At 38.9% G+C, this 23,470-nt stretch overlaps 1 protein-coding gene across 2 annotated transcripts in view; it reads right to left on the bottom strand.

Moving 5' to 3' along the window:
* The window catches only part of ST8SIA4 (ST8 alpha-N-acetyl-neuraminide alpha-2,8-sialyltransferase 4), a 107,457-nt gene that overhangs the window by 45,244 nt on the left and 38,743 nt on the right, over positions 1-23,470 (bottom strand). For both annotated transcript variants that reach the window (XM_042455824.1, XM_042455826.1), the window contains exons 3-4: positions 22,496-22,753; positions 2,748-3,041 (exon numbers count right to left, since the gene is read on the bottom strand). In XM_042455824.1, coding sequence (XP_042311758.1) covers positions 2,748-3,041; positions 22,496-22,753 — 552 coding nt within the window. The remainder of the gene's footprint in view (positions 1-2,747; positions 3,042-22,495; positions 22,754-23,470) is intronic.

Here is a 23,470-nt window from a genome sequence, read left to right as displayed (position 1 = left end):
CATTAAATATAATGACACAGCAAAATGGTGTCCCTTATAAAAAATGGAAAATCAAGGTAAATTTATACTTTTTTGGAACATTTTCAAACCGTGTATGCTTGAATCCGTGTATAAAAAATCCGTGTATAAGAAGGGCCGACTGTAGTACATAAGAGCCCAAGCACAGACTGGAATACTGGTTCCCTCAAAACATAATTCAATAAGCTTCCACCCTCCTCCTGTGATTATTTTGAATTTAAAGCATCCAAATAGCATGATCGGGGTTCACACCCACACTATTCTCCCGTCCATCTCCCATCAGTAAATTGCAACCAGTGCATTTGTCCCTTCAGTAAAGCATCATGGAGCTGCCATTTGGCAATAACGTAAGATCTTGTTATTGCTAAATGGCTCTATGATACTTTACTGATGGGACAGGTATGCTGGTAAAAAGATTATGACATGGGAAGGCTGGCAATTATGATTTACTGATGGGAGAAGGACAGGAGAAAAGTGTGGGGTGTGAAGCCCTCGCACTGTTTGGATGTTTAATTAGAATTAATCACGAGAGGAGGATAGAAGCCTTCCAGTGTGATAACTTCTACAGTTAAATTCAAATATGCTTTAAAGCTACCATCAACAGACACGGTTTCATCTTCCAAACCATGAGTGAATGTTCTCTCAAGGACTCGATTTGTTTACAGCAATGAATAGAGTTTTTTGTTTGAGACTGTCAATTTCTAATCCTGATGTTAAGCAGAAATATTGTCTGGTGTGTTGAAAGAATTAAATTCTGAAGACACAAACAGCTGCACAATATGCAAAACTCAAGCAAAATTTTTGTCCATCTGTGCAATTGTACTAGGGAAGGGGAAAACCCCTTAACTGTTATATTTCCCCTTTTCACACAGTTGTTCAAAGTACAGGAGCCCTGAGAAAAAAAGTTGCCAACTCTCTACCTGTAACCTCATTCCCTTTAAAGGAGCAATCAACAAAGCTAGGAAAGTCAATTGCATCTACTCAGAGATGTCAAGTTTCACTGATAAATGTCCAGATGCTAGAGAGCAAAAGGACCTATGTGGTATGACATCCTTTTTCTATGCACAAATAAGATGGTGAAAGTGAAATGTAAAGGACCAAGACAACGTTAAGAAGAAACTGCTGTGGAACAATCCAAAATGTTTAAAATTGGATACCTGAATTATACTTCTAATTCTTTAAGGTATTGTGAGAAGATAGCATGATCTGCATGCCCATTGAAAGCTTCCATGAACAACTATTCTCCATTTTTAGATGATTCTTTTTTTCCCCTAGTAAGAGTCCCTAATGTCCAAAAGCATGGCTTTGGGACAACACCAATCAATTTTGTACTCAAAACACCTCTATAATTGACCGAAATTTGCTCAAATGGAAAAAAAATAAAATGCACAGTAACTCTTGTATTCTCACATTATGGTGGGAAAACAAACAAACAAAAACCTTTCAATATCTTTTGCTCTAGCGCTCAATAATGAAATAAGAGAAATAGGTGAACTGTATTAATCAGATCAGTCGACTCTATAATGAGGTTATAAAGCTGATCTATTTAAGATCAACAAAATTCAAACTTTTAATGGATGAGTAAATATAAAAAATGTAAGTAGTTTAATTTGAAGAAGACATAAATACAAGACTAAATCCAATATCAGTCCTACCTAGAGTAAACCCACTGTAATAAAAGAGGCTTATTACTCACAATTAATGTAAATCACTTTGACTTCAATGGGTTTACTCCATGCAGGACTAACATTGGGTCTACTGTAACTCACTGTCTGTGCATTAAAAGAATATGCTAATGTTATAAAGCATCTTCAGATCATTCAGGAATATCCCACTTAAAAAACAAGCAAAGCTTGAGAATGTGTATCTTTTGCAAAATTTGCAGATTCTAGAAACTAGTATGCTATAACAACAGTTACTTCAAAAATCGAATAAAGAAAACAGGACATCAATGTAATAGAACAGTAGATAAGGATAATCTCTAGGAAGACTGAATACATCAAAGAAATCAAATGTATATGACAAAGTAACTAGTGTGATTCTCAATGCCAAAACAGAAGAAGTAGGGCAATAGGAGACAGATGTGATTTAACACCTCAAAAAGCAGCAAGGTGCAACACAATCTGAATAGGCACTTTCCCTCTGTCCACATTTTCTAAACATTTTAAAGGATAAAAAAAAGGTACAAGACGAATGAGGGATAAATAACTCAGAAAAGATAATTAGTGTATAGTATGTTCATACTGCTAAATCAAAATAATCAGGTTTTCTGGAAGTTCAGGGATAGAACACAGGCATCAAAAAGCTTCTTTCAGCACAAAAAGAAGAGTTTGAAACAACAACAACAACTGTCTTTGAGGACAGAATTAAAATTTAAATTCAGAGTTAAGTGAAGCATACTTAATATTAGGTCTAGTTTGGACTAGATATTTTTGCTCTAATTTGGAAAATTTCAAATAATTTCTCATAAAGATGCACATCCTCTCTGTTCACACAGAGAGGAAAGAAAGGGTCAGAAAATTAAATCATTCCCAGTTTTTGCCTCTGAATGGTCTAAAAGAGTGGGAAACATTTTCTACCAAACAAGCGTGGCTTTATCAAAAGTATAATCCATTATGACTAGAATGGAATTATCATAAACCTTTTAGAGCTATTCTTTCTGTCAAGTGGAAATTTTAGTTATGAGTTCTATTGTGCCAAGGACAGACCAGTCTTTTCCAGACACTTACCCTCTGACAGCATGAATAAGTCTCAGTGATGGATAGGCAGTTCGCACTTTCAATTTATTCTTAAGGATTAATGCATTAACCCACTCCACATGCTTCTCTCCGCCTTTGACCATGAAAGCAGGGATCCAAAGGACACTGTCATTCAGCATGGATAGTCTATGCACAAATTTTTCTCTGTCACTCTCATTCCGAAAGCCTCCAAATGCTCTTTGTACAACTGATGGGTTCATGGTAATAAAATCTGATTTAGTTCCCACATCGGCAGCAAACTCCACCACAGGAGCTAGATTGCACCTGAAGAGGAAGAGATTAATGGAAAAAATAAAAATAAATATGAAACATTAACTCAGATAAAAAGGTGTGCATGAAATAAAGACTGAAAATGAACTAGCAAGGCTGTTTTAATGTAGGTGAACAAAAATAGCCATGACATCCTCTATGGCTTAGCACTGTGTTGGATATAAGTATTCCGAACAATCTAAAATATATTGGGTGGAATCCAGAAGCATCTTAAATCTGAAATGACCAGCACATCCTACATAAGTGTATACTCTAAAATCAGTTTACATATTCAATGAATGGGCTACTGAAACAAAGCACACTGCTTAGCCACTTCAATGAATGGAACTGATTTCCAAAGAATGTTTCATTATGATCAGGTTCTAAGCTAAAAGACAATGTCCTGGTGCACCACTGCACGCACACACACACAACTGCTATGTGGATAAACATGTAAATATGATGTCATGAGAAAAGTAATCATTCTGTGATTAAAATTTCAAACCTTGGTGCAGCACTGACAGACTGTTTTTTATTTGATCATGGCTAAATATTGTCTAATGATCCATGACGTCTAGATTGCTGTTGCATATTTGGCAGTTCATATTTACTCTGCAATAATAAGAGATTGCCTGATGGGTCTGCAGTAGCCAGAATTCCTATGCTGTACTTCTATGCATGAGAACTCCTGATAAACATAAAGTGGATGTTTGTCAGGTGAGACGAGTAGTGGCAGCCAGCCATGGTAGAAATGAGAAGTGATGCCAGCAGATAGAGGTATCCCATATGATTTTCTTCACATATTAATTGAATGTGTATACAAAGGGTGTAAACTCACTCCAATTGTTCCCAAGTACCAAGTTTGCTATAAATATCAATGTTTTAATGGCCAAAGTTTCTTTATGTTGCTGTTCAAATCATGTCAATGTCTTTTTAAAAAATGAACTTTAGCCAATATTTGCTTCATCAACCAAAACTAGCTTGAGCAACCAGATAGCCAGCTCTAGAAAATATAGGGTCATACAATCATGTACTATATGTTTTGATTCTGCATAGAGCTTTGGCGATTTTCATTAGTGTCCATAAAGCTGAAACACAGAACACTTTTATAATGAATTCTATGAAGTCTACCCTCATAAATATACAAATGTCAAATACTCTTTGTGAACATGTCTGCAATTTACCTCTCCCATGGAAAGTTTCTACAGTTATAGAATACAATCTGTTAATCAAGTATAGTATGGTATTCACAAATAATTTTCAAACCAACTTCTGCCAGATTCACTGTCAACTAGAAATCAATAAATATCTGTTCATTCATACAAATGATCCTACTCAGATATTAAATTTGCTCGACATAGCATTACTGTCTAAAGTATGACAGGCACTCAGGACAGGGCTCTTCTAATATTGTCCTCAACATTTTATAACTTATGACCTAGTAGGGACCCATTTCACTTTTTATGTCCTGATTACTGATAGCTGGCCAAAGTCCATTTTTTATTACACGTATTGGGGCTCTTTGTTTACTTTTGCTTGTACCCTAAAATACAGTATACAAGCAGTCTTCTGATGCTTTGAGTATTAGATTGTTGCCTTTTAAAAATCTGAATTTCATGTTCTTAAGGATTTTGATGACAGGTCAGCAAATGGCCAAGCCAAATTATAGTGTGAGAATAAAAATATTGTTCCACATTGGCAAAACCTTTGTATTTCTTCTCTAGTACATTTTGATGCCTGATCTCTGCTTCTCCCATCAGGTTATAATTTTATTTGCAAACAACAATTACGAGAATATGAAACTACTGTAATTTCTGAATTACAGGCACACATAACCCCCCCCCCACCCAAATTGCTTGGCTGTTCAAAACTGATTCTATTCTGCATCCGTTATAAAATTCCTATGATACACATGGGTAATATTTTCTGAAGATGCTGAGGACCAGCTAAATATAATCAGGTGCAAATAGCCCCATGAAAGCTATTATTTTCTGTCAGTTTACAAAGATGTAGGCCAATCTTTAAATGTAGATATAAACCATCTTTAAAAGGTTGAAATTCAGCTAGTCTCATAAGTCAACTATTCTCATCACTCCTAGATCTTTTAGTACTTCTCCCAGGAAATCTCTACATAGGTTTCAGAACCTGATAAGGTGTCTTATGAGGGTGCTTTTGTTTCACTCTTTTTTCACATCAGGCAGTTGCTACCCAATGAAGTGCCTGACTGTACAGTACTTCAATCTCAAGTAGTAGCAGAGAAATCAATTTTAAAACTGGAGACACCAGATCAGTTCTTAAAAATAAAGATAAGCTGGAAATTGGCCACCAGTTTCAAGAGTTCATTCTCCAGTTCACCCACTCCGAAAATAAAGGCAACTTTTTTACAAGTTTCATTGGTAACAAGAAGGTTTCCAAGGTTAGAGACTTAGCCTTTCTTAACAGTTCAGAAGCCAGCACAAGGATTTTGGCTGATTTTGTTTTTTCTTGGGAGGAAAAAACAATGCCTTGTGTCAAAGAGTCTCCTGAGTTGAGAATAACACTTTTTGGTTTTATCATGGCAGGATACTAATATAATGTTCTCCCACAGGATTCTAGGAATTGCTGCTGACAGACCAAATAGCTGTGGAATGCCTGACACAACAGCATGAACAAAATTAAGCTTAAGATCTTTCTTAAGATTAAAATTTTTTCTTAAGATTCAAAGCAAGAACAAATCGAGCTACACAGAGAGCCAGTGTGGTGCAGTCTTTCAAGCATTCATTCTGGAGACCAGGCTTTGAATCCCTGCTCAGCCATGGAAACCCACTAGGTGATCTTGGGCAAGTTACACTCTTTCAGTCTCAGAGGGAGGAACAAACCTTGCCAAGACAACGTAAAGTTAACTTCAGGGTCACCATAAGTCAGAAATGTCTTGAAAGCACACAGCGACGATGACAACAAACTACAGTTGGCCCTCCATTTTCACAGGGGATCCATTCTGGAGCCCCCTGTAAAAATGGAGACTCACAGATAGTCAGGTTCCTTAGGCTTGAAAGGAGCGTGTGCCCACGAGTGCATATGGGTGTGCGCTGTGGGGACGCTGCCATTGAAAATAATGGAGGTTGCCCCTCCATGAATATTCAAGACTGAGGATCTCGCATCCGTGAGAAAGGAGGGAGGGCAACTGTAGTTTCTGCAGAAAACTAAAATGTGTTGCGTAAGGTTTTTGTTGTTGATTTTTTAAAAATGTTACATTGTATACTCCTTATTGCATTTTCAAGAAAACAAGCTACTACACACAGTTTCTAAATATGGCATGTACTTTATTAAATCTCACTGTCTGAAAATTTATCAGAAATTCAGTCATCCCTATCCAGTTTTCAACAACTTCCCCTTGGGATGACAAACAAAATTATCTGAATAGAATTAAATGTATTTAACTAGGAAGATATATCTAACTCCATCTTGAAACTTATTCACTGAGAACAAGTCTTACATACTGAGGTAAGCTTGACTATGGACTGTAATCCTATATACAATTATCCAGGAATAACTGCCACGGAACTGAGGCTGCACCTGCACTGCAGAAATAATGCAGTTTGACACCACTTTAATTGTGACGGCTCAATCCTATGGAATCCTGGGATTTGTAGTTTGCTCTGGCACCAAATTATTCTATAGCCTTGCACCATGGCAGTTAAAGAGGTGTTAAACTACATTATTTCTGCAGTGCAGATGCAGCCCAAGCCAAATGCATGCACAATAATCTGCAGAAATCACTTTCTTCTTAGGAACAAACTAGATATAACTTTTTCCATGTCATTAGCTTTTACATGACTTTTTAAAATACATTTAGTAGGCACAAGATAAAGGTAAGCCAATTTAGGACTATGGAATAGGGGACTTTAGTCACTTTCCCCCTGCTATGTCTGTGACCAAAAATCCTCCCTTCAAACACAGATGGTTGGAACTTAAATGGCAAGAGTTGAGGTTAAGAATTCATGAGTGAGATTACGAATTAAAGGCCACCTACACATAATCATCAGAATCATTTATTTTATTAATTTATGTCCTGCCTTTTCCCCAATGATGGTACTCAGGATGGCTGGCACCTTATGTTCCAGATCTAGCTCTCCCCTGCCCCAGATCTTTTTTTAACCACACAACTAATTTAACAACAACAACTTTTATGAAGTCTGGTTGCTGACAACATATGTACATAAGCACCTATGTTCACTACTTGTTTTCTTGTCTTGTGAATAATGGGTGTATTATAGGATCATAGAGCTGAAAGTTACTACAATAGTCATCTAATCTAACCACCAGCCAGTGTTTTAGTCTAGCACTTGTGTCACCATACACCAGTTTTAACTGATCCTACAGTCAGGCACTCTCCTTTTGTTAGAACACATTCACATTCATCCCAACAAGCTCACAGATGGGCAGACTATGACAACATGATAAACCAGTACAGTCTGCCCTCCCCATATGCTGGTGATCCGTTCTGGACCCCCCCCCCCCCCCCACATATGGGGAAAAGAGCATATGCTCAAGCCCCATAGGAAATAATGGGGCACGTGCTCATGGCAGTGCACGGGGCATGCAGCGTGAGTATGCGCTGCGTTATTTCTGCCTGGGCTTGCCTTCTGCATGAGCTCAAAGCTGCAGAAGGCAAGCCCGCCTATAAGGAAGACCAACTGTAACAGTATATATCTAACACCCAGGAAACTCAGCCATGATTTTTTTTTTTACAAAATCCCCCACATGTATTTCTGGAAACAGTTTTGTGTTGTTTTGTGTGAAAAACACACCATTACAGAAAAATAGGGCTTCCTGAAAACATGTGGATTTTTTTTGTTTTGTTTTTTTGTAGGTAGGAGTAATGTATTTGAATAAAAATCCTAATTTTGCACAAAAAAAAAACCAACAAGTTTTCCTGGATGTTGTTTATATATGAAAAAACTGACTTTTTACTTACACAAAAACATGACTGTCATGCAAAAACTATTTTCACATCAAATAACTATGATTTCCATGCAGAAAATTAGGGTATTTTTGTGCAAAATAGTTTCCCCAAATACTTAACAGTATATGAATACCACATGAAAACTGCACAGAAATGTTTGTTTTCTCCTACAGTAGGGATAAAAACTATGTGAATTAATTATCCTCACAAACCAGGACAAAATAGTAAAATAAACACCCATCTTTAATCTGTTTACTACGTAGATAGGGAACAATGAAACCATAAACCACACCTGCACGATGAAGAATAGCATAAGTATCAGAACTAGGAATTAGCAAAAATTTTGTTTCACCTTTTTAATAAGAAAAATTCTAGGGTTCTTTTGAGGGGGAGATAAAACATTTAAAATTTCCAAATTTCACACATTTCTTTCTGAATCTGATGGACAGGACTTGAGAATTTTTTAAAACAATGTGGGAGAAATCAAAGCTGACAGATTTATCCATCCTGGCAGATGGCTATAACTGCTTACTTCTGCCTGTAAATCCTAGTGCGTTTGGCCATGTCTCTATGCTGTCTTTAATAGCTGCAGGGGAGGCATGTACAGTATATACAACATGATATCCTTCACACTCTATCAAATGGATTTCCCAAGTGCAGGTGGATGAGAATTTATTCTGGACTGCTTTTGATAAGAATTTGCCAAGATTAGCAAATGTTATTCATAAATACGGTATGATGAAGACAATTTTGAATTTTAAAAATGCAATGTGTTATAAATTGAAACTGACAGATTCATGCATCCTCCGTCAGAATGTCACAGGTGAACTCCAAAATAATAGTTATTCTTTTGCCCCTATAAGTCATTTCGACTTAAGGCGAATCTATCACAGGGTTTTCTGGGGCACTGAGTGTTTGATTTGCCCAAGGTCACTCAGTGGTTTTTCACGGCTGAGCAGGGAATCAAAAACTAATCTCCAGAGCTGGAGTCCAACACCCAAAATAGATATTAATTTCAAATAAAAATAAGTAACAATTAATGGCTAAATCTTGTTGATAGTACTGATGAGACTAGACACATTATTAATTCAGTAGGATTACCTATGTGTTGATTCACCATTCAACAACTGATCAAACAGGTGTACTGTTTCGGACTAACAACAGGGTGCTAGACAATAATAAGTAATACTAAAGTTATTATCTTTTCGAGATTATTTTAATGCAGTGCCTCTCTGAGAAAATAAATGGAGGATGGAAGTTTGTTTTGATTACTGTCTACTAGAAGCTTTTCTTTAAACCCTCACCAGCGTATGCTATCATCCAACAAATGCTCTCTCTCTCTCTCGCAACATGGTCCATTGTTCTTTAATGAACTGATATTAGCACATATCTGAAAGCATCGTCACACTCCATACTGTGTACTGACTCCAGAAAACAGGTGTGCGACTATAAATATGCATAACAACAACAGTTATCAGAGATTCATCACATCACATGGAAGACTGTAGAACAATTGATTCCCTCTATACAGAAAATCACATTAATATCTTTATGGAAGGATCTGAATATAATTAGTGAGTGACCAGGAAACAATGGTAGCAAACAATTTTGCAATTTAAGCCATGGTATTTCAGAATGGAGTCTGTGTGATTTAGCAGTTTAAGAATGTTGGAGCAGGTGTCCAGGAGACCAGGGTTCAAATCGTCTGTTCAGCCATGGAAACCTCTGGGTGACTTCAGTAACTCCACCTCTTTCATCCTCAAAAGGTCACAATGGAAAGCTTCCTCTGAATAAATCTTGCTAAGAACAGGATTGCTATAAATTGGAGTCAACATGAAGATAACTAACAACAACAAAGTTCAAAATGGGAACTTTTTGCAGATTTTAACAGCATAATTCCTGAAACTATTACCTAGGTATAGTTCATGAGGTGATAAATCAATCTGAGTCTATCAGGCTGTACAGGGATGGGAGTGGGGGTATAGATGAAATATTACTCCATGAAATGAAATGAAGGTTACGTGTGAACTATTCTCCTTGACATTTAAGGTACAATCATATGCTCCAAATGTGCTAGTTAGGGAGAAGACTATAACTCAACCACTATGAAGCATGGGGATCTGACATAAGCCCTATTAAGGTGTTGGAAAAAGAACTGTGTGGTAGATATCCTGGCTACTCTCCTTTTCTATATACAGTGCTACCTCGGGTTACGAAATTAATTCGTTCCGCCGCGGCGTTCGTAACCCGATGCATTTCGCAAGCCGAAAAAGGCTTTTCCGAAGTGCGGCTAGCGGTCGCGTTTGAATTTCGCGCCGAAAAAAATTTCGTAACCCGAAAAAACCTTCGTATCCCGGAACAGTTTTTTCCAATCTAACTTTTTCGTATCCCGGAAATTTCGTAACGCGGTCAATTCGTATCCCGGGGTACCACTGTAGCATGCCTGTGCCTGGTCTTACTGCCCTCCTTGTACTGGATGCCAAAGATTTGCAGCAGAAGATGGCAGTACCCACGTAGACTCCCTTTACAGCTTACAAACTACAAGGGTTCTGAATTACATGGAAGCCAACATGCCTCCACTGACATGCAATATAGAGGGCAGGTGATCCAGGCAGGGGATGTGACAGCTAAACTGCCTGGTGTTTTTATTGCCAGGCCAGAAAACTGGGGAACAGCACAAATAACTTGTTGTTTCCAAACTCATGTTATGTCTCAATGTATAATCATGGCATATTTATTTATTTATTTAGAGTATGAATACTCCACTCTTCAGCCAAAAGGCTATCAAAGCCACATTACAATCTCTTCTATACCACAGGTAGGAATTGCCCATCCAAATGTTGTTGGAATATAACTTCTAGCACCTCAAGCCATCATAGTTAAAGGCAAAGAATGCTTGGAGCTGTAGTCTAGCAACATCTGGAGGGCTGCATATTTTCCATCTTTGTGCCTCACACCAATGGGAAGGGGAGAAGGCATGTATAGCTTTAACAACACAAAATGGATTATACGTGGCTAACAAGAGCTGCCTATTGTTCCTCTGCCTGAAAAAGAAAAGGAACAAAACTTCTTCAACTTTCAGCTGTTGATGTATTATATGCTGACAAAGAGGAAACTGGAAGTTCTGTTGTGTTCTGAGTAGGAAGTACTGTACAACTTTTTTTTAATGTACAAAGTAATACTTGCATGTGAATTCAGTAGCCAGAACAAAACCACATCCTTTTTCACTGCCAAAAATGAAGAACTGAATTCTTCATCATTGCAGAAGTAATAACATTATTGCAGAAGTAACAACTCTGGAACAAAGAGGTCCAAACTATCATTCTACAGCACTAAGAGCTCTGTGAGTTTTACAAGTCCTGATGACATCTAAGTGACAATCTTCCTATGGCATTTTATTTTTGTTGGCAGATTTAAGAATGAAAAGAGTTAGGATACAAATGGAAATGTAACATTTTCATGCATCTGTCAACAAGGAATAAATGCAGGAAACAGCATGTTCTAAGTTTGAAACAGGAAGTTCAAAATGTAGACATTTTGAGATACCAGAAAAACTGCTCTGAAAAAGAAAAGTAAAGGATAGATCTGAGTGCTCTTTTTAGTCATCCCTACCTGTTTTTTGTTTGCTTGTTTGTTTGCTTGCTTGTTTGTTTGGTATAACTAACATTGCACTTGAAAATCCATACATATCCAAGCAGGTGGTATGTAAGCTAAGGACACAATGCTGCTCATCTGTGCAGAAATGCATTTGGGTTAACATGGGGAAGTGATTTTTTACTCTTTTTAACAGTCTTATTTATGGCCCCTTGAGACAGAGTTGCTTTGCTAATATAGCAGCAGCGGCATGTTAGAATTAATTGGCCAAAAAAAGAAAGAAAAGGAAAAAGGAAAAAGGAAAAATTAAGAAAGAACTCACATTCTCAGTTCCTAGTTGCATGAATGATGTTTAAACATAGCTCTCAGACTGCTTCCTTTGGAGAAGGTGCACATCGAGCCAGGAGTTGGTAAGGTCATGAAAAAATAAGCAAAAAGGAATATATGTAAATTTCAGGGGGAAAGAGAAAGCAGGGTAGGTAGTTTCACCCATGTATAAAAAGCTCACCATCAACCTTTCTAGCCTCCTGGGAGTGAAAGCCTCACCTATTCTGGCCTCCAGGCAAGATTAAAAACCTGCCCGGGGCAGTAAGAATTGTTCCACTATGTGAAGAGCAAATTGAACCAGGTCAAAGGAAAGTTTCAGATGGCTGTAATTCATCTCAAAACTCTGTCAAACAGTTGTACTGTCAGGGCAAGTATTTGGGGGCAGATGGCAACGGCTTCCCTGAGGCATAAGCAGGAGGGTTCCAAAATGCAGCAGAGCTGACTTGCCACATAGAGAATTAAGTGAGGAAATACACACGGCTATCCAAACACTGACAGCAGGAAGAATAAGACTAATATATCCGGAATCTATATTGCTAACTACACTGCTCTTTTCAGATAGTCTAATGCAGCTTTCCCAAGCTTGGCTGAATATGATGAGAGCTATAATCTCACACATCTGGATGGTAGCAGGTTGGGGAAAGCTGGTCAACTGTGGAAAATGTCAGTCCACAAGATTCCATTCCAAACATATGATCATACATTTGTTGCCTTCTATTGTGAATGACTTCTTTTCAATTTTTGTATATAAAGAGCCTTCAGAGACTTGAATGACCTTTTCCATGGCAGATTCAAAAGGTTAGTTTTCCATTTGAATAACAGGAAGCCAAAATAACACTGTGAAAAATAATGGCATTCATCCTTCCAGATCTTTACCAATGCCATTGCTTCTAAATTTCCTGTACTGAATTCTGAAGTAGAATGTGGAGTATGTATACTTTTTTTCCCAAGTCAAGGACTCCTGGAAGGTTTTCTGTCTGGTGTCAATGTGCAAACAAGTTCTCACATGCAAGTTCCAGGCAAACATTCTCTGAAAATGCCAGCCACAGATGCTGGTGAAACGTCAGGAAGAAACTCTTCTAGGACATGGCCACATAGCCCAAAAAAACCACAAAAAACTATGGATGCCGGACATGAAAGCCTTCAACTTCACACATGCAAGTTAGTTTTTCTATCTGATGCACCATGAAGAGTTTATACAAATAATGGCCTAATATTCCCAAATAGAATTGACCTACTGAATCAGTAGGATTTACCAAAGTGCTGGCTCACTATTTAACAATTAATTTGGTGGTTCTTCACTAATTGATAATACCAACAGGATTCAGGCCAGTATCTCCATGAGACATCCAGACTGAGAATCAAATGATATGTGGAACATGGAAAATAGAAACACACAAAAGAGTAAAGGAAATTTGGTTGGAGCTTTTGGATTTGACTAGCAATTTGAGCTGTAGTAGAGCTCTAGGAAACCACAGATATCATTCATAGGAGGGATGAGAGAGGGATTTTTTTCCCATCTTAGTCAAATTATTAGTAATATGTTTAATTAAAATGTTCCTCATATTTGTGATGGAAACAACATGAGTTTAAAGAAAAAATAAAAGTGGGAGAAACCTCAAATTGACAGCTTTTCCATCCAGGCCCAGTATTTTGAGTGCTCAACTTTTATAAGTCTCAATGTATTCAACCACATTAGTGCTGAATTAAGATTGCCAGCACTTTTTTTTTTAAAAAAAGGTCTTTATTTATAAAACCTAAGTTCAAGTGTATTAAGCATGGCTTTCTTCATGCTGGGAACTGCTTACACCCATTGAATTAGGCTGATATAAATGAGAGAAAAAATCATTTCAATTAAGCAATCAATGGAGGAGATGGGCAGGGGAAAAGTGGCAGGGGAACAGCTGAGAAATTGGTCAGGAAAGCAACTAAATTTTGTCAGCCCTGCCTGAATCAGGACTGTATGTTTTCTGTTGCCAATTTGAAAAAGACTGAAGAATAAAACAGAGGTATTTTGGCTTGCTGGGGAAGATGAAGCTTTTAAAATACAGTGGGCCCATGGTATCTGCTGGGGTTTGATTCCAGGACCATTGATGCCAAAATCCACTGATGCTCAACTCCCGTTATATAAAATGATATAGCAAAATTATGTCCCCTATATAAAATGGCAAAATCATAGAATCATAGAGTTGGAAGAGACTGCAAGGACCATCCAGTCCAGCCCCCTGCCATGCACGAAATCCAGATCAAAACATCCCCGACAGATGGCCATCCAGCCTCCGTTTGAAGACCTCCAAGGAGGGAGACTCCACTACACTCCTAGGAAATGTGTTCCACTGTCGAACAGCCCTTACTGTCAGGAAATTCCTCCTAATGTTGAGGTGGAATCTCTTTTCCTGCAGCTTGCATCCATTGCTCTGGGTCCTAGTCTCTGGAGCAGCAGAAAACAAGCTTGCTCCCTCCTCAATATGACATCCCTTCAAATATTTAAACAGAGCTATCATATCACCTCTTAACCTTCTTTTCTCCAGGCTAAACATCCCCAGCTCCCTAAGCCATTCCTCATAGGGCATGGTTTCCAGACCCTTCACCATTTTAGTCGCCCTCCTTTGGACACGCTCCAGTTTCTCAATGTCCTTTTTGAATTGTGGCGCCCAGAACTGGACACAATATTCCAGGTGGGGCCTGACCAGAGCAGAATATAGTGGCACTATTACTTCCCTTGAGCTAGACACTATACTTCTATTGATGCAGCCTAAAATCGCATTGGCCTTGTTAACTGCCGCATCGCACTGTTGACTCATGTTCAACTTGTGGTCTACTTGGACTCCTAGATCCCTTTCACATGTTGTCTCCTTAAGCCAGGTGTCCTCCATCCTATATGTGTGCATTTCATTTTTTCGCCCTAAGTGCAGTACCTTACATTTCTCCCTGTTGAAGTTCATTCTGTTAGCTGTGGCCCAGCTTTCTAGTCTATTCAGGTCATTTTGAATTTTGATCCTGTCCTCTGGAGTATTAGCTATTCTTCCTAATTTGGTGTCATTCCCCCAATTTTTTCCTCCATTTTGAAATGTATATTTTCTTGAGTATTTTCAAACTATGGATGCTTTCTGTATATACTCAGCTATAAGTTGACGTCATATATATGGGGCCAAAATTGTTGTTTTTCATATGACCTATGGATAAGTTGAGTGCCAGACTTAAGAAGGCAGCCCAGCTGGGAACAGGCTCAGGGAAGGTATACCCACTTCTTCTCAGCTGAGCTGAGGCAAGCCAACTGGAGACAACCCAACTGGAAAGAGGCTATGGGGGTGATTGATCACCTACCCAGCCTCTTCCCAGCTGGGTTGACTCCTTGGGAGGCAGCCTGACTGGCAATGGGCTCGGGGGATGACTGTACTGGCCCATGTGTAAGTCAACCCAGGTTTTTTTGGGGGGGGGGGGTGTCAATTTTTTGACCTAAATTTTTCAACTTATACAAGAGTATATATGGTAAATCTGTGGATAAAGAATCCATGTATATGGAGGTCCTTTCACACTACCGAAATATAATGCTAGGAAGGTCCCATGGTAGTTAAAATGGAATCATAGCACTATATTGCCCAGGTAATTATAGCATTATATTGCACTGGACTCTCTTTGCTGCAATGCTGTGGCCTACAGAAATCAGGATGGCATTCTTACTTCCTGCACTGTAGGTCCTGATCCAGATGTAGAGAGCCTGTAAGCCTCCAATGCTCACTGCCCTGCCTTCCTCACATCTGCTCTCCCTCCCTCTCCTCTGGTCCATTCCCCTGAGAAAGCCATGTGGCTCCTTCCCCCAGAAGGCAGCGGGGGAAGCTTTGGGAAGGACATGGGGGAGGTGGAGGAAAGTGTGTGTGTGTGTGTGTGTGTGTGTGTGTGTGTGTGTGTGTGTGAGTGAGGCGGGGGATGCTGTGTGTACATGAGAGGAGCACTGCAGTGACAGAACGGGACTCTGGAAGGGGGGTGGATCTCATTTCTTTAGGTTTGCCCATTAAACAGGCAAAACTGAAAGGAAAGTTCTCATGAACTTTTGCACTGCAAATCATATGCAGCAGTGGCAAAAGAGGCCACTAATGGATTTTTCTTGTGGGTAAAAAAGATTTGCTCTTTCTACAGTCTTCTATGGTACTACCACATGATGGTGATGATGCCATGCAGGAGGGGGGGAAATCGAACATGCAGTTATCACATTATTCTGCTGCTTTGATGGCCGTGTGCAATAAATGCCATGGTTCCATTTAATGGAATCCTCAGACTGGCAGTGGGAAACCCACTGGGTAACTTTGTGAAAGTCACACTCTCTCAGTGTTAAGAGTTCAGTGTTCAGAGAAAGGCAAAAGCAAATTGTGCCATGAAAAAAACCATGATAGGTTCCACCTTAGAGTCTTAGAGTAGAAACAACTTGAAGGGACACAACAACAAAGTTGTATATTAATTAATTAATTAATTAATATTATAAACAAAAACAGAAAGTACAGTGGAACTTATAAAATTCCTTTCTTCTGGCTTTATGTGTGACATATTTTATATTTATTTCCTTAATTTTTTTATTTTAAAAAATACCAAATTCAGTTGTGCAGCCATACCCATTTCCACATCCTCCTGCATCTATTCCCACCATTAAGCCAGAAGAGCAATAGAAAGTCAATAGCTTATTTGGGCCTAGATGAGCAAGAATACTTTACTCAGAATTGCCACTTCTCATTTTATATCAAGTTTCTGAAAGTCTCTGGCTTTTGATGAGGACTTTAAAATTTCTAGCTTTTCTCTTGTATTTAATCAAGAAGGCTGAGTAAGGTTTTGACCCATCTGATCTACTGAATACTAAATATTTGAGCTTAACTATCCAGTCATTTCTAAATGCCTATTGCAAAGCATAGAAAGGACTGACTTAAGTGGGACCATGTCATTTTTAGAAGAAAAGAGACATTCAATTTCATATCTTTTGTATTTCAGACTGCTTCCAAAAAAAAAAAAATTAACTAGAAACAAGACAGCTTGAGGGTATTTTTGTTCTACATGAGTGCTATATTTAACTTGTCTAGACGAAAAAGAAAAAAGAAAAATTGAAAATGCAGTTTATTTAATAGCATATATTAAATGCATACATTGGTAATTTGAAACTGCTATATGCTTGGATATCTAATGCTATTCATTATCATTGCTCTGGTAATTCATTGCTGGATTGACTGGAATTATACTATTAATATTTCACATGACAACTTTAGCTAATCTGACTGTGGGAAGTAGACAGGCATGAAGGTGTGGCCTCTGACCACTCCACCCACGATCGTGGCAACCGGAAAGCTGCTCTGAAAGTGGGCCGCCGCTACAGTCTCAAACAGGCCACCAGAAAAGATCAGACTTTTGATACTCCTTTTGCCAGTAGTTTCAGGCAGCCTTAGAGCAGCCTTGGAGCAGCTTCCAGCCTTGTTGGGGGCATGCGTCTTGAAGCAGCTGGAAGCTACTCCTTTTGGATAGTCTGTTTTAGGCCTTTGACACTGAGTAGAGACACCACAATTGCATTTGCACAATTGATTTCCAAAGATAACTTCTTGAAATGACTCCTGTCTGCATATCACATCATAAATTCATTCCACAGGATGAACAAGTACATGGAATCCTAGAATCTGGCCGGTCAGTGATAAAAGAGGAACATCTCTTGGGACATTCCATGACCAAACAGAGTAACATGAAAGTAAAGCCTAAGTTATGAGATCAGACAGTAGAGAAACAGGTGGTGGTTCTAACAAAAGGCACCATCTTCAAAAGATTTATACTGATATAAACCTAAGAATCTCTTATGCTTGTGAGACAACCAGAGAAAAGTCAATGGATTAACAAAACATGTGTCATAGTAATTTCATCTTTTAATTCCAGTACTAGACAGTTATATAGATATGTATATATGGAAAATGTTTACTTTTTATTATCTTACTGCATTTGTTTTAACCTTTTGGTCTCAGTTCAAGGTGTTCATTTTGACCTACGAAGCCCTAAACAGATTGAGGCTAGGATTTCAGAAACACTACCTTTTCTCGTATGAGCATGTCCAGAATTTGAGATAATCAGAGATCCTGCTGTGTACCATGTCAACCTAAGAGGCTACGCTAGTAGGTATATCAGAAAAAGCTTTCTTTGCAGCAGCACCACAGTTGTGGAATTCCCTCCTAAGACAAATTTGGCAGTCTCCATCCTTTTTAACCTTAGAACAGGTGACAGCCAAAACTGCACTATTCCACTTTGGAGTGTTTATTTATTTTTATTTTTTATTTTATTATTTTTTTAAAAATGGGTTTAACTTCTTTTTAAAGAACATTTTTAATAATGTTATCATGTAGCACTTTGGGAGCCCTGCTGAACTGAAAGTTGTTTAACAAACATTTCTTTAAAAAAACAAATAGAGGTCAAAACATTTATAGAATTTAATTGTGTTACTCCTAACACAATTAGACAGTGAAAACTGCAGCATCAAACTGTCATTTTTACTAGACAGAAAAATTGACACATGCTTTTTTGGGGGGTAGAGGAGACGAGATTCATTCTTCTGATTTGAAAAGTTCTGTAACTTTCTTCCATTAAGTAAAGAAATGTCAAACATTAGCACTGAATATTAGTAACAATAGCATTCATGGGGAGGAAGCAATTGAGCCAAACTTTGTATAGATAAATGGTATGTATTTTTACAGTAACACTGACCCAAAATAGTATGTAAAACATTTCAATAAAATGCTTGTTTCACACATAAACAATACAGTAGGCCCTCCATATATGCGGACTTGCCATCTGCTGATTTAAGCATCCGCGGACGGCAAGCCCGTGCGGGGGGGGGGCGGCAAAGGAGGAGAAAGGAAGAGACAAGAGGAGGAAGGAAGAATCTGTGGAGGAGGAGGATGAAGGAGCGGGAAGAAGAGGGTGAAGGAGGCAGGAAGAGGAAAGAAGAGGCGGGAGGAGGAGAAGGAGAGAAGAGGGCAAAGAAGGCAGGAAGAGGCGGGAGGAGTTGGGAGCAGTGACATCCCTGGGGTCCTTCCAAAGGCACTCCCTGGGGCCATGTGGGTGCTGCTCCAGGCATTGTGAGGTTCTCCAGGCAGGCGGCAAGTGGCCATTTCCATGGCCTATGTGACGCTTCCCCTGCCCCCGCAGCCATTTCCCCACACTGGTGTGGGTGGGACCTCCAGGTGGGACTTCTGAGGATGGGGAAATGGCTGTGCAGGCAGGGGAAGAACCACATAGGCTGTGGAAACGGTCACTTGCCACATGCCCAGAGACCCTCCCAAGGCCTGGAGTGACACACACGTGGCCCCAAGAACTCCAGAAATGTCACTGCTCCCACCTCCTCCCACCTCTTCCTGCCTCCTTCGCCCTCTTCTTTCCTCCTCTTCCTCCTCTGCAACTTCTTTTTTCCTGCTCCTCCCATCTCTTCTTTCCTCTTCCTGCTTCCTTTGCCCTCTTCTTCCCTCCCTCCTCCTCCTCCTCCCACCTGGGTGGGAGGAGGAGGAGGAGGGTGGAGCAGGAGGAAGTGGCAGCGGAGAATGTCCTTTGTCGCCAGCCACCTACCAACTCAGGTAAAAGCAGGGAGGGAGGGAGGGAGGATGCCTGTGCAATGGGACTTGAGCATCTGCGGATTGTGGTATCCACGGGGGGGGGGGGGGGCTGGAACAGATCTCCACAGATACCGAGGGCCCACTGTACTTTGTTCTTTTTGAAAAGCAGTATTACTGTTTGCATTTGGGATTGCAATTGGAGTTGGGATGATGACCTATTATATGACCACTACCACCAAAGCTATCTGTTCTCTCACCCAAGTCAAGTCACATGTAACTGACAGAATATGAATGAACATGCCATTGAAAGCAATGCTGCGTAGATGTGTGACATGCAGATAGATATCAGAATGTGAATGCTTTTCAGCCACATAGGAGTTTTTTCAGGAGAAAGCAGATACAGATACACATTCAAACGTACGTCCCCACCCACATTATGCATCCACTACTCATTTGTCTTTCCAAAAAACTACAGCAGAATCAGTATAAAAGTTTTACCACCTAATACTGCTGGTTAATGAAACCTCCACTGCAGAACAGCAACAAGGCAATACATTTTTGTAGTGTCAGACTACATGTATGGATTGCCTTGTTTCTCCTTTTTCTCATTTACAAAACAGTCAATGAAATGGTTTCCTATTTGTCCTCAAGTGATGTCCACACATCTAAATCACAAAATCATAGAACTTCAGTGTCAGAAAGAAGCTCAAGGCTAAACTATTCTAGCCCTCTGCTTATGCAGGAATCCATTGCTACAGCACGGGTGGCTATTCAAACTCTGTTTAAAAAACTTCTAAAGTAGTCTGTCTGTTCAACTGTTGAACAGCTCTCACCATCAGGCTCTTTCTAATGTTTAGTTGGTATCTGCTTTCTTGTTGTTTGAATCTTTTAGTTCAGATTCTATCCTCTGGAGCTGAAGAAACCAGCTGGCTCCATCTCTTATTGACAGCCTCTGTGAAGGCTATCAAATCATCTCTCAGTATTCAGTTCACTAGGCTAAGCATTCCCAGATCTCTCAACCATGCTTCCATACTATTTAACAGTATGGTCACCCTCCTTTGGACATAGTCTAGCTTGTTGATATCCTTCTTTAACTGTGCTACCAGAACTGGATACAGTACTCCAGGTGAGTTCTAACTAAAGCAGAATTACTTCTCAGGATCTGGACCATATACTTCTGTTGATGCATTTACTTTTTGTTTTGTGCTATTTTTTTTGGTCTATTAATTAATTCATGTTTATTTGTGGTCTGCTAAGACTCCTAGTTTATTATCAAACATATTGCTTTCAAGCCATGCATCAACCATTCTGTATTTATGCAACTGATTTTTTCCCTGTCAAAATGTAAAATTTTATACCTGTCAAAATATATTTTGTTAGTTTGAGGCCAGTTTTCCAACCTGCAGAGATCATCTTAAAATCTGATTCTGTCGTCTGTGTTATTAGTTACCCCACCCAGTTTGATGCCATCTGCAAAGTTGGGGGGCATCCTGTCTTTCATTTATTTATGTAACAACATTGAACAACACTGGGTCCAGGTCTGAAACTTGTGACATGATGAGAAGTCACTGATGATTACTTTTTGGATTTACTCCATCAACCAGTTACAGTGTCACCTAACAACCCAGAATGTCTACCCAATATTTTACAAGATTCTTTACAAAAATATCACAGAGGAATCTTATTGAAAATAGTACTGAAATTAAAATATAGTACATCTACAGCATTTTCCTAATCTCACAACCTTTTAGCTCACTCCAAAAAGAAAAGAAAAAACAAAAATCCATGCTGGTTCTTTGTAATCACATCGTGTTTTTTCTAGGTGTTCACAGACCAATTGTTTAATTATCTGATTTGGATCCTGCTCTAGATATCAACATTGGAAAAGTTAATGAGAAATGGCTACTCCCCAAACGATTCAGGGACGCTGGAGGCAAGGAGCGATTCCCTAACATTTAGGAAGTGTGTCAGACTTTCACAAATACACACTTCCCTTGACTTTTTTCTGGCATTTAACTAGCACTTACCCCATGGTAAGTGCTGGTGTGGAAATCTTCAGTGATCTAAGGTTACCCAGTGAGTCTCACAGCTCATTGGTGATTAGAATCTGGGACCCTAATCACTACAGGGCACAGATTCTCTAAATCTCACAGGGATTTCATACTGAATAACCTATTGAACATCTTGAGGACTGTTAGTTTTGTCCCACTGATTTCAGTAGTACAACTGAGAAAATCACATTGAAATAAATGAAATGCTGTAGATCTTTAGCAGGATTACATCCATTCTATTATTTAATGTGCACAAGCTTAGTGGGCATGAACAATAACCCACTACAATTATGGGTAAGACTGTTTATTTTTAATGGTTCTGGATAGCACCCAATATCCTGTATTTTCAACTTGAACTTGTTTTGTATTCAGACAATGACAGCCTATTAAACAGTGCCCACAACTACTTTTAATTTCTTTCTGACCTTTGACAATGCATAATGTTTTGTTTTTGGACAAGCAAACTAATTATTAAAACTAAAATACATTTGCACATGCAGTCAGAATACATTTTCAGTACGGCATGCAAGGCTTTAGATGTGTGACTTCCAATTTCTGTAATGGGAGCTATCTAGTTAATCCCCAATGCATTTCTTGTAAACTTTACCCCATACAGTGCATATATAATAAGTAAAGGTGGTAATTTTCTGCTATGACTACAGGCGAGAAGCAGAAAATGAAAACATTCTCATTTTCTGGAGGCAACTCACTACTGGAAGAGTGATTGTGCCTGCATAAAGAGCAAACACAGATCCTACAAACTAATATTACAAATCTCTTGGCATTTTCCAACTGTGAAATTTCTCATCCTCAATATATAGATAGCCCTGTTCTTTCCATATTGAAATATATTTAACTTGGGGCACCATACAGTGAAGGGTATCTATCACTCAGCAATTCCAAGCCTCCATTCTAAGTTAAAGCATTTGTGTTCATTATTGCTGAAATACCAGACAACTTGCCAAGCAAAAGATGAATACTCACCTTATAACAAACTCATGGTTGTCAATCTCTTTTCCACATCCACTATCCAAGAGGATGCCAGAATTGCCTACAACAGCACAGGTCTTAAAGCGACGATTCTTCATTGGTGAAACTTCAGGAAGGAGGCTGTGTAAATCCTGGGAAATGTTTAGTGTACGACGTCTGTCTAACACATAGTGAATTACATCTCCTGGCTTGAAGCTGCTTTTGACCACTGAGATGTCTCTTTCTGCGTCCAAGAATCGAAGAATGTTCTTCCTGTATTTCAAAAAAGAAAAAAAATTAGAGTATCTCTCTGAGAACATGCCGGTTCATGCCTAAGGCTGTCTAGTCCAGCTTTTTGTTCCCACAGTGACCAACTAGATGACTACAAGAAGCCCACAAGAAAAGCAGCATATGCATGCAAGAATTATTCCATTCGTATTCACCAGCAACTAGAATTGAGAGGCATTATCGCCTTTGTAAAGTGCATAAGACCAGCCTGCTGGTAAGAAGTGTAGCTGCAGGGATGGCAGGGATACTAACCTCCTAATAGGAATTCTATCCACCTGGAAATTTTCCTTTATTCCTTAAATTTCTAGCATTGTAGAGAATGAGACACTGAAAATCATTCACATCTTGTTGTGTTCATATTTCCTTGGTATCTTTGCTTGCCCCCTTTTTTGGGGGGGGGATGTCTAAAGTATATTTTAAAATGCTCAACAGAAACTTAACAGAAACTTGCTCTCCCTCCATAACTGTCATCTTTCGGCCGTTGAGGGAGAGAGCAGGCTGGCCCAGCGTCATCAGGGGCTAGCCTGAAGATACAGTGTATCTTAATTGTAGATTTTTCTTGTACTGTTATATAATTTTCTTGTACACCGCTATGATCTATTTGGAATAGCAGTTTATAAATAAAACATATTATTATTATTATTATTATTATTATTATTATTATTATTATTATTATTATTATTATTATTATTATTATTATTA

The sequence above is a fragment of the Sceloporus undulatus genome, chromosome 2, assembly GCF_019175285.1.
Source record: "Sceloporus undulatus isolate JIND9_A2432 ecotype Alabama chromosome 2, SceUnd_v1.1, whole genome shotgun sequence".
NCBI lineage: Eukaryota > Metazoa > Chordata > Lepidosauria > Squamata > Phrynosomatidae > Sceloporus > Sceloporus undulatus.
This window is presented reverse-complemented; position numbering and strand designations above follow the sequence as displayed.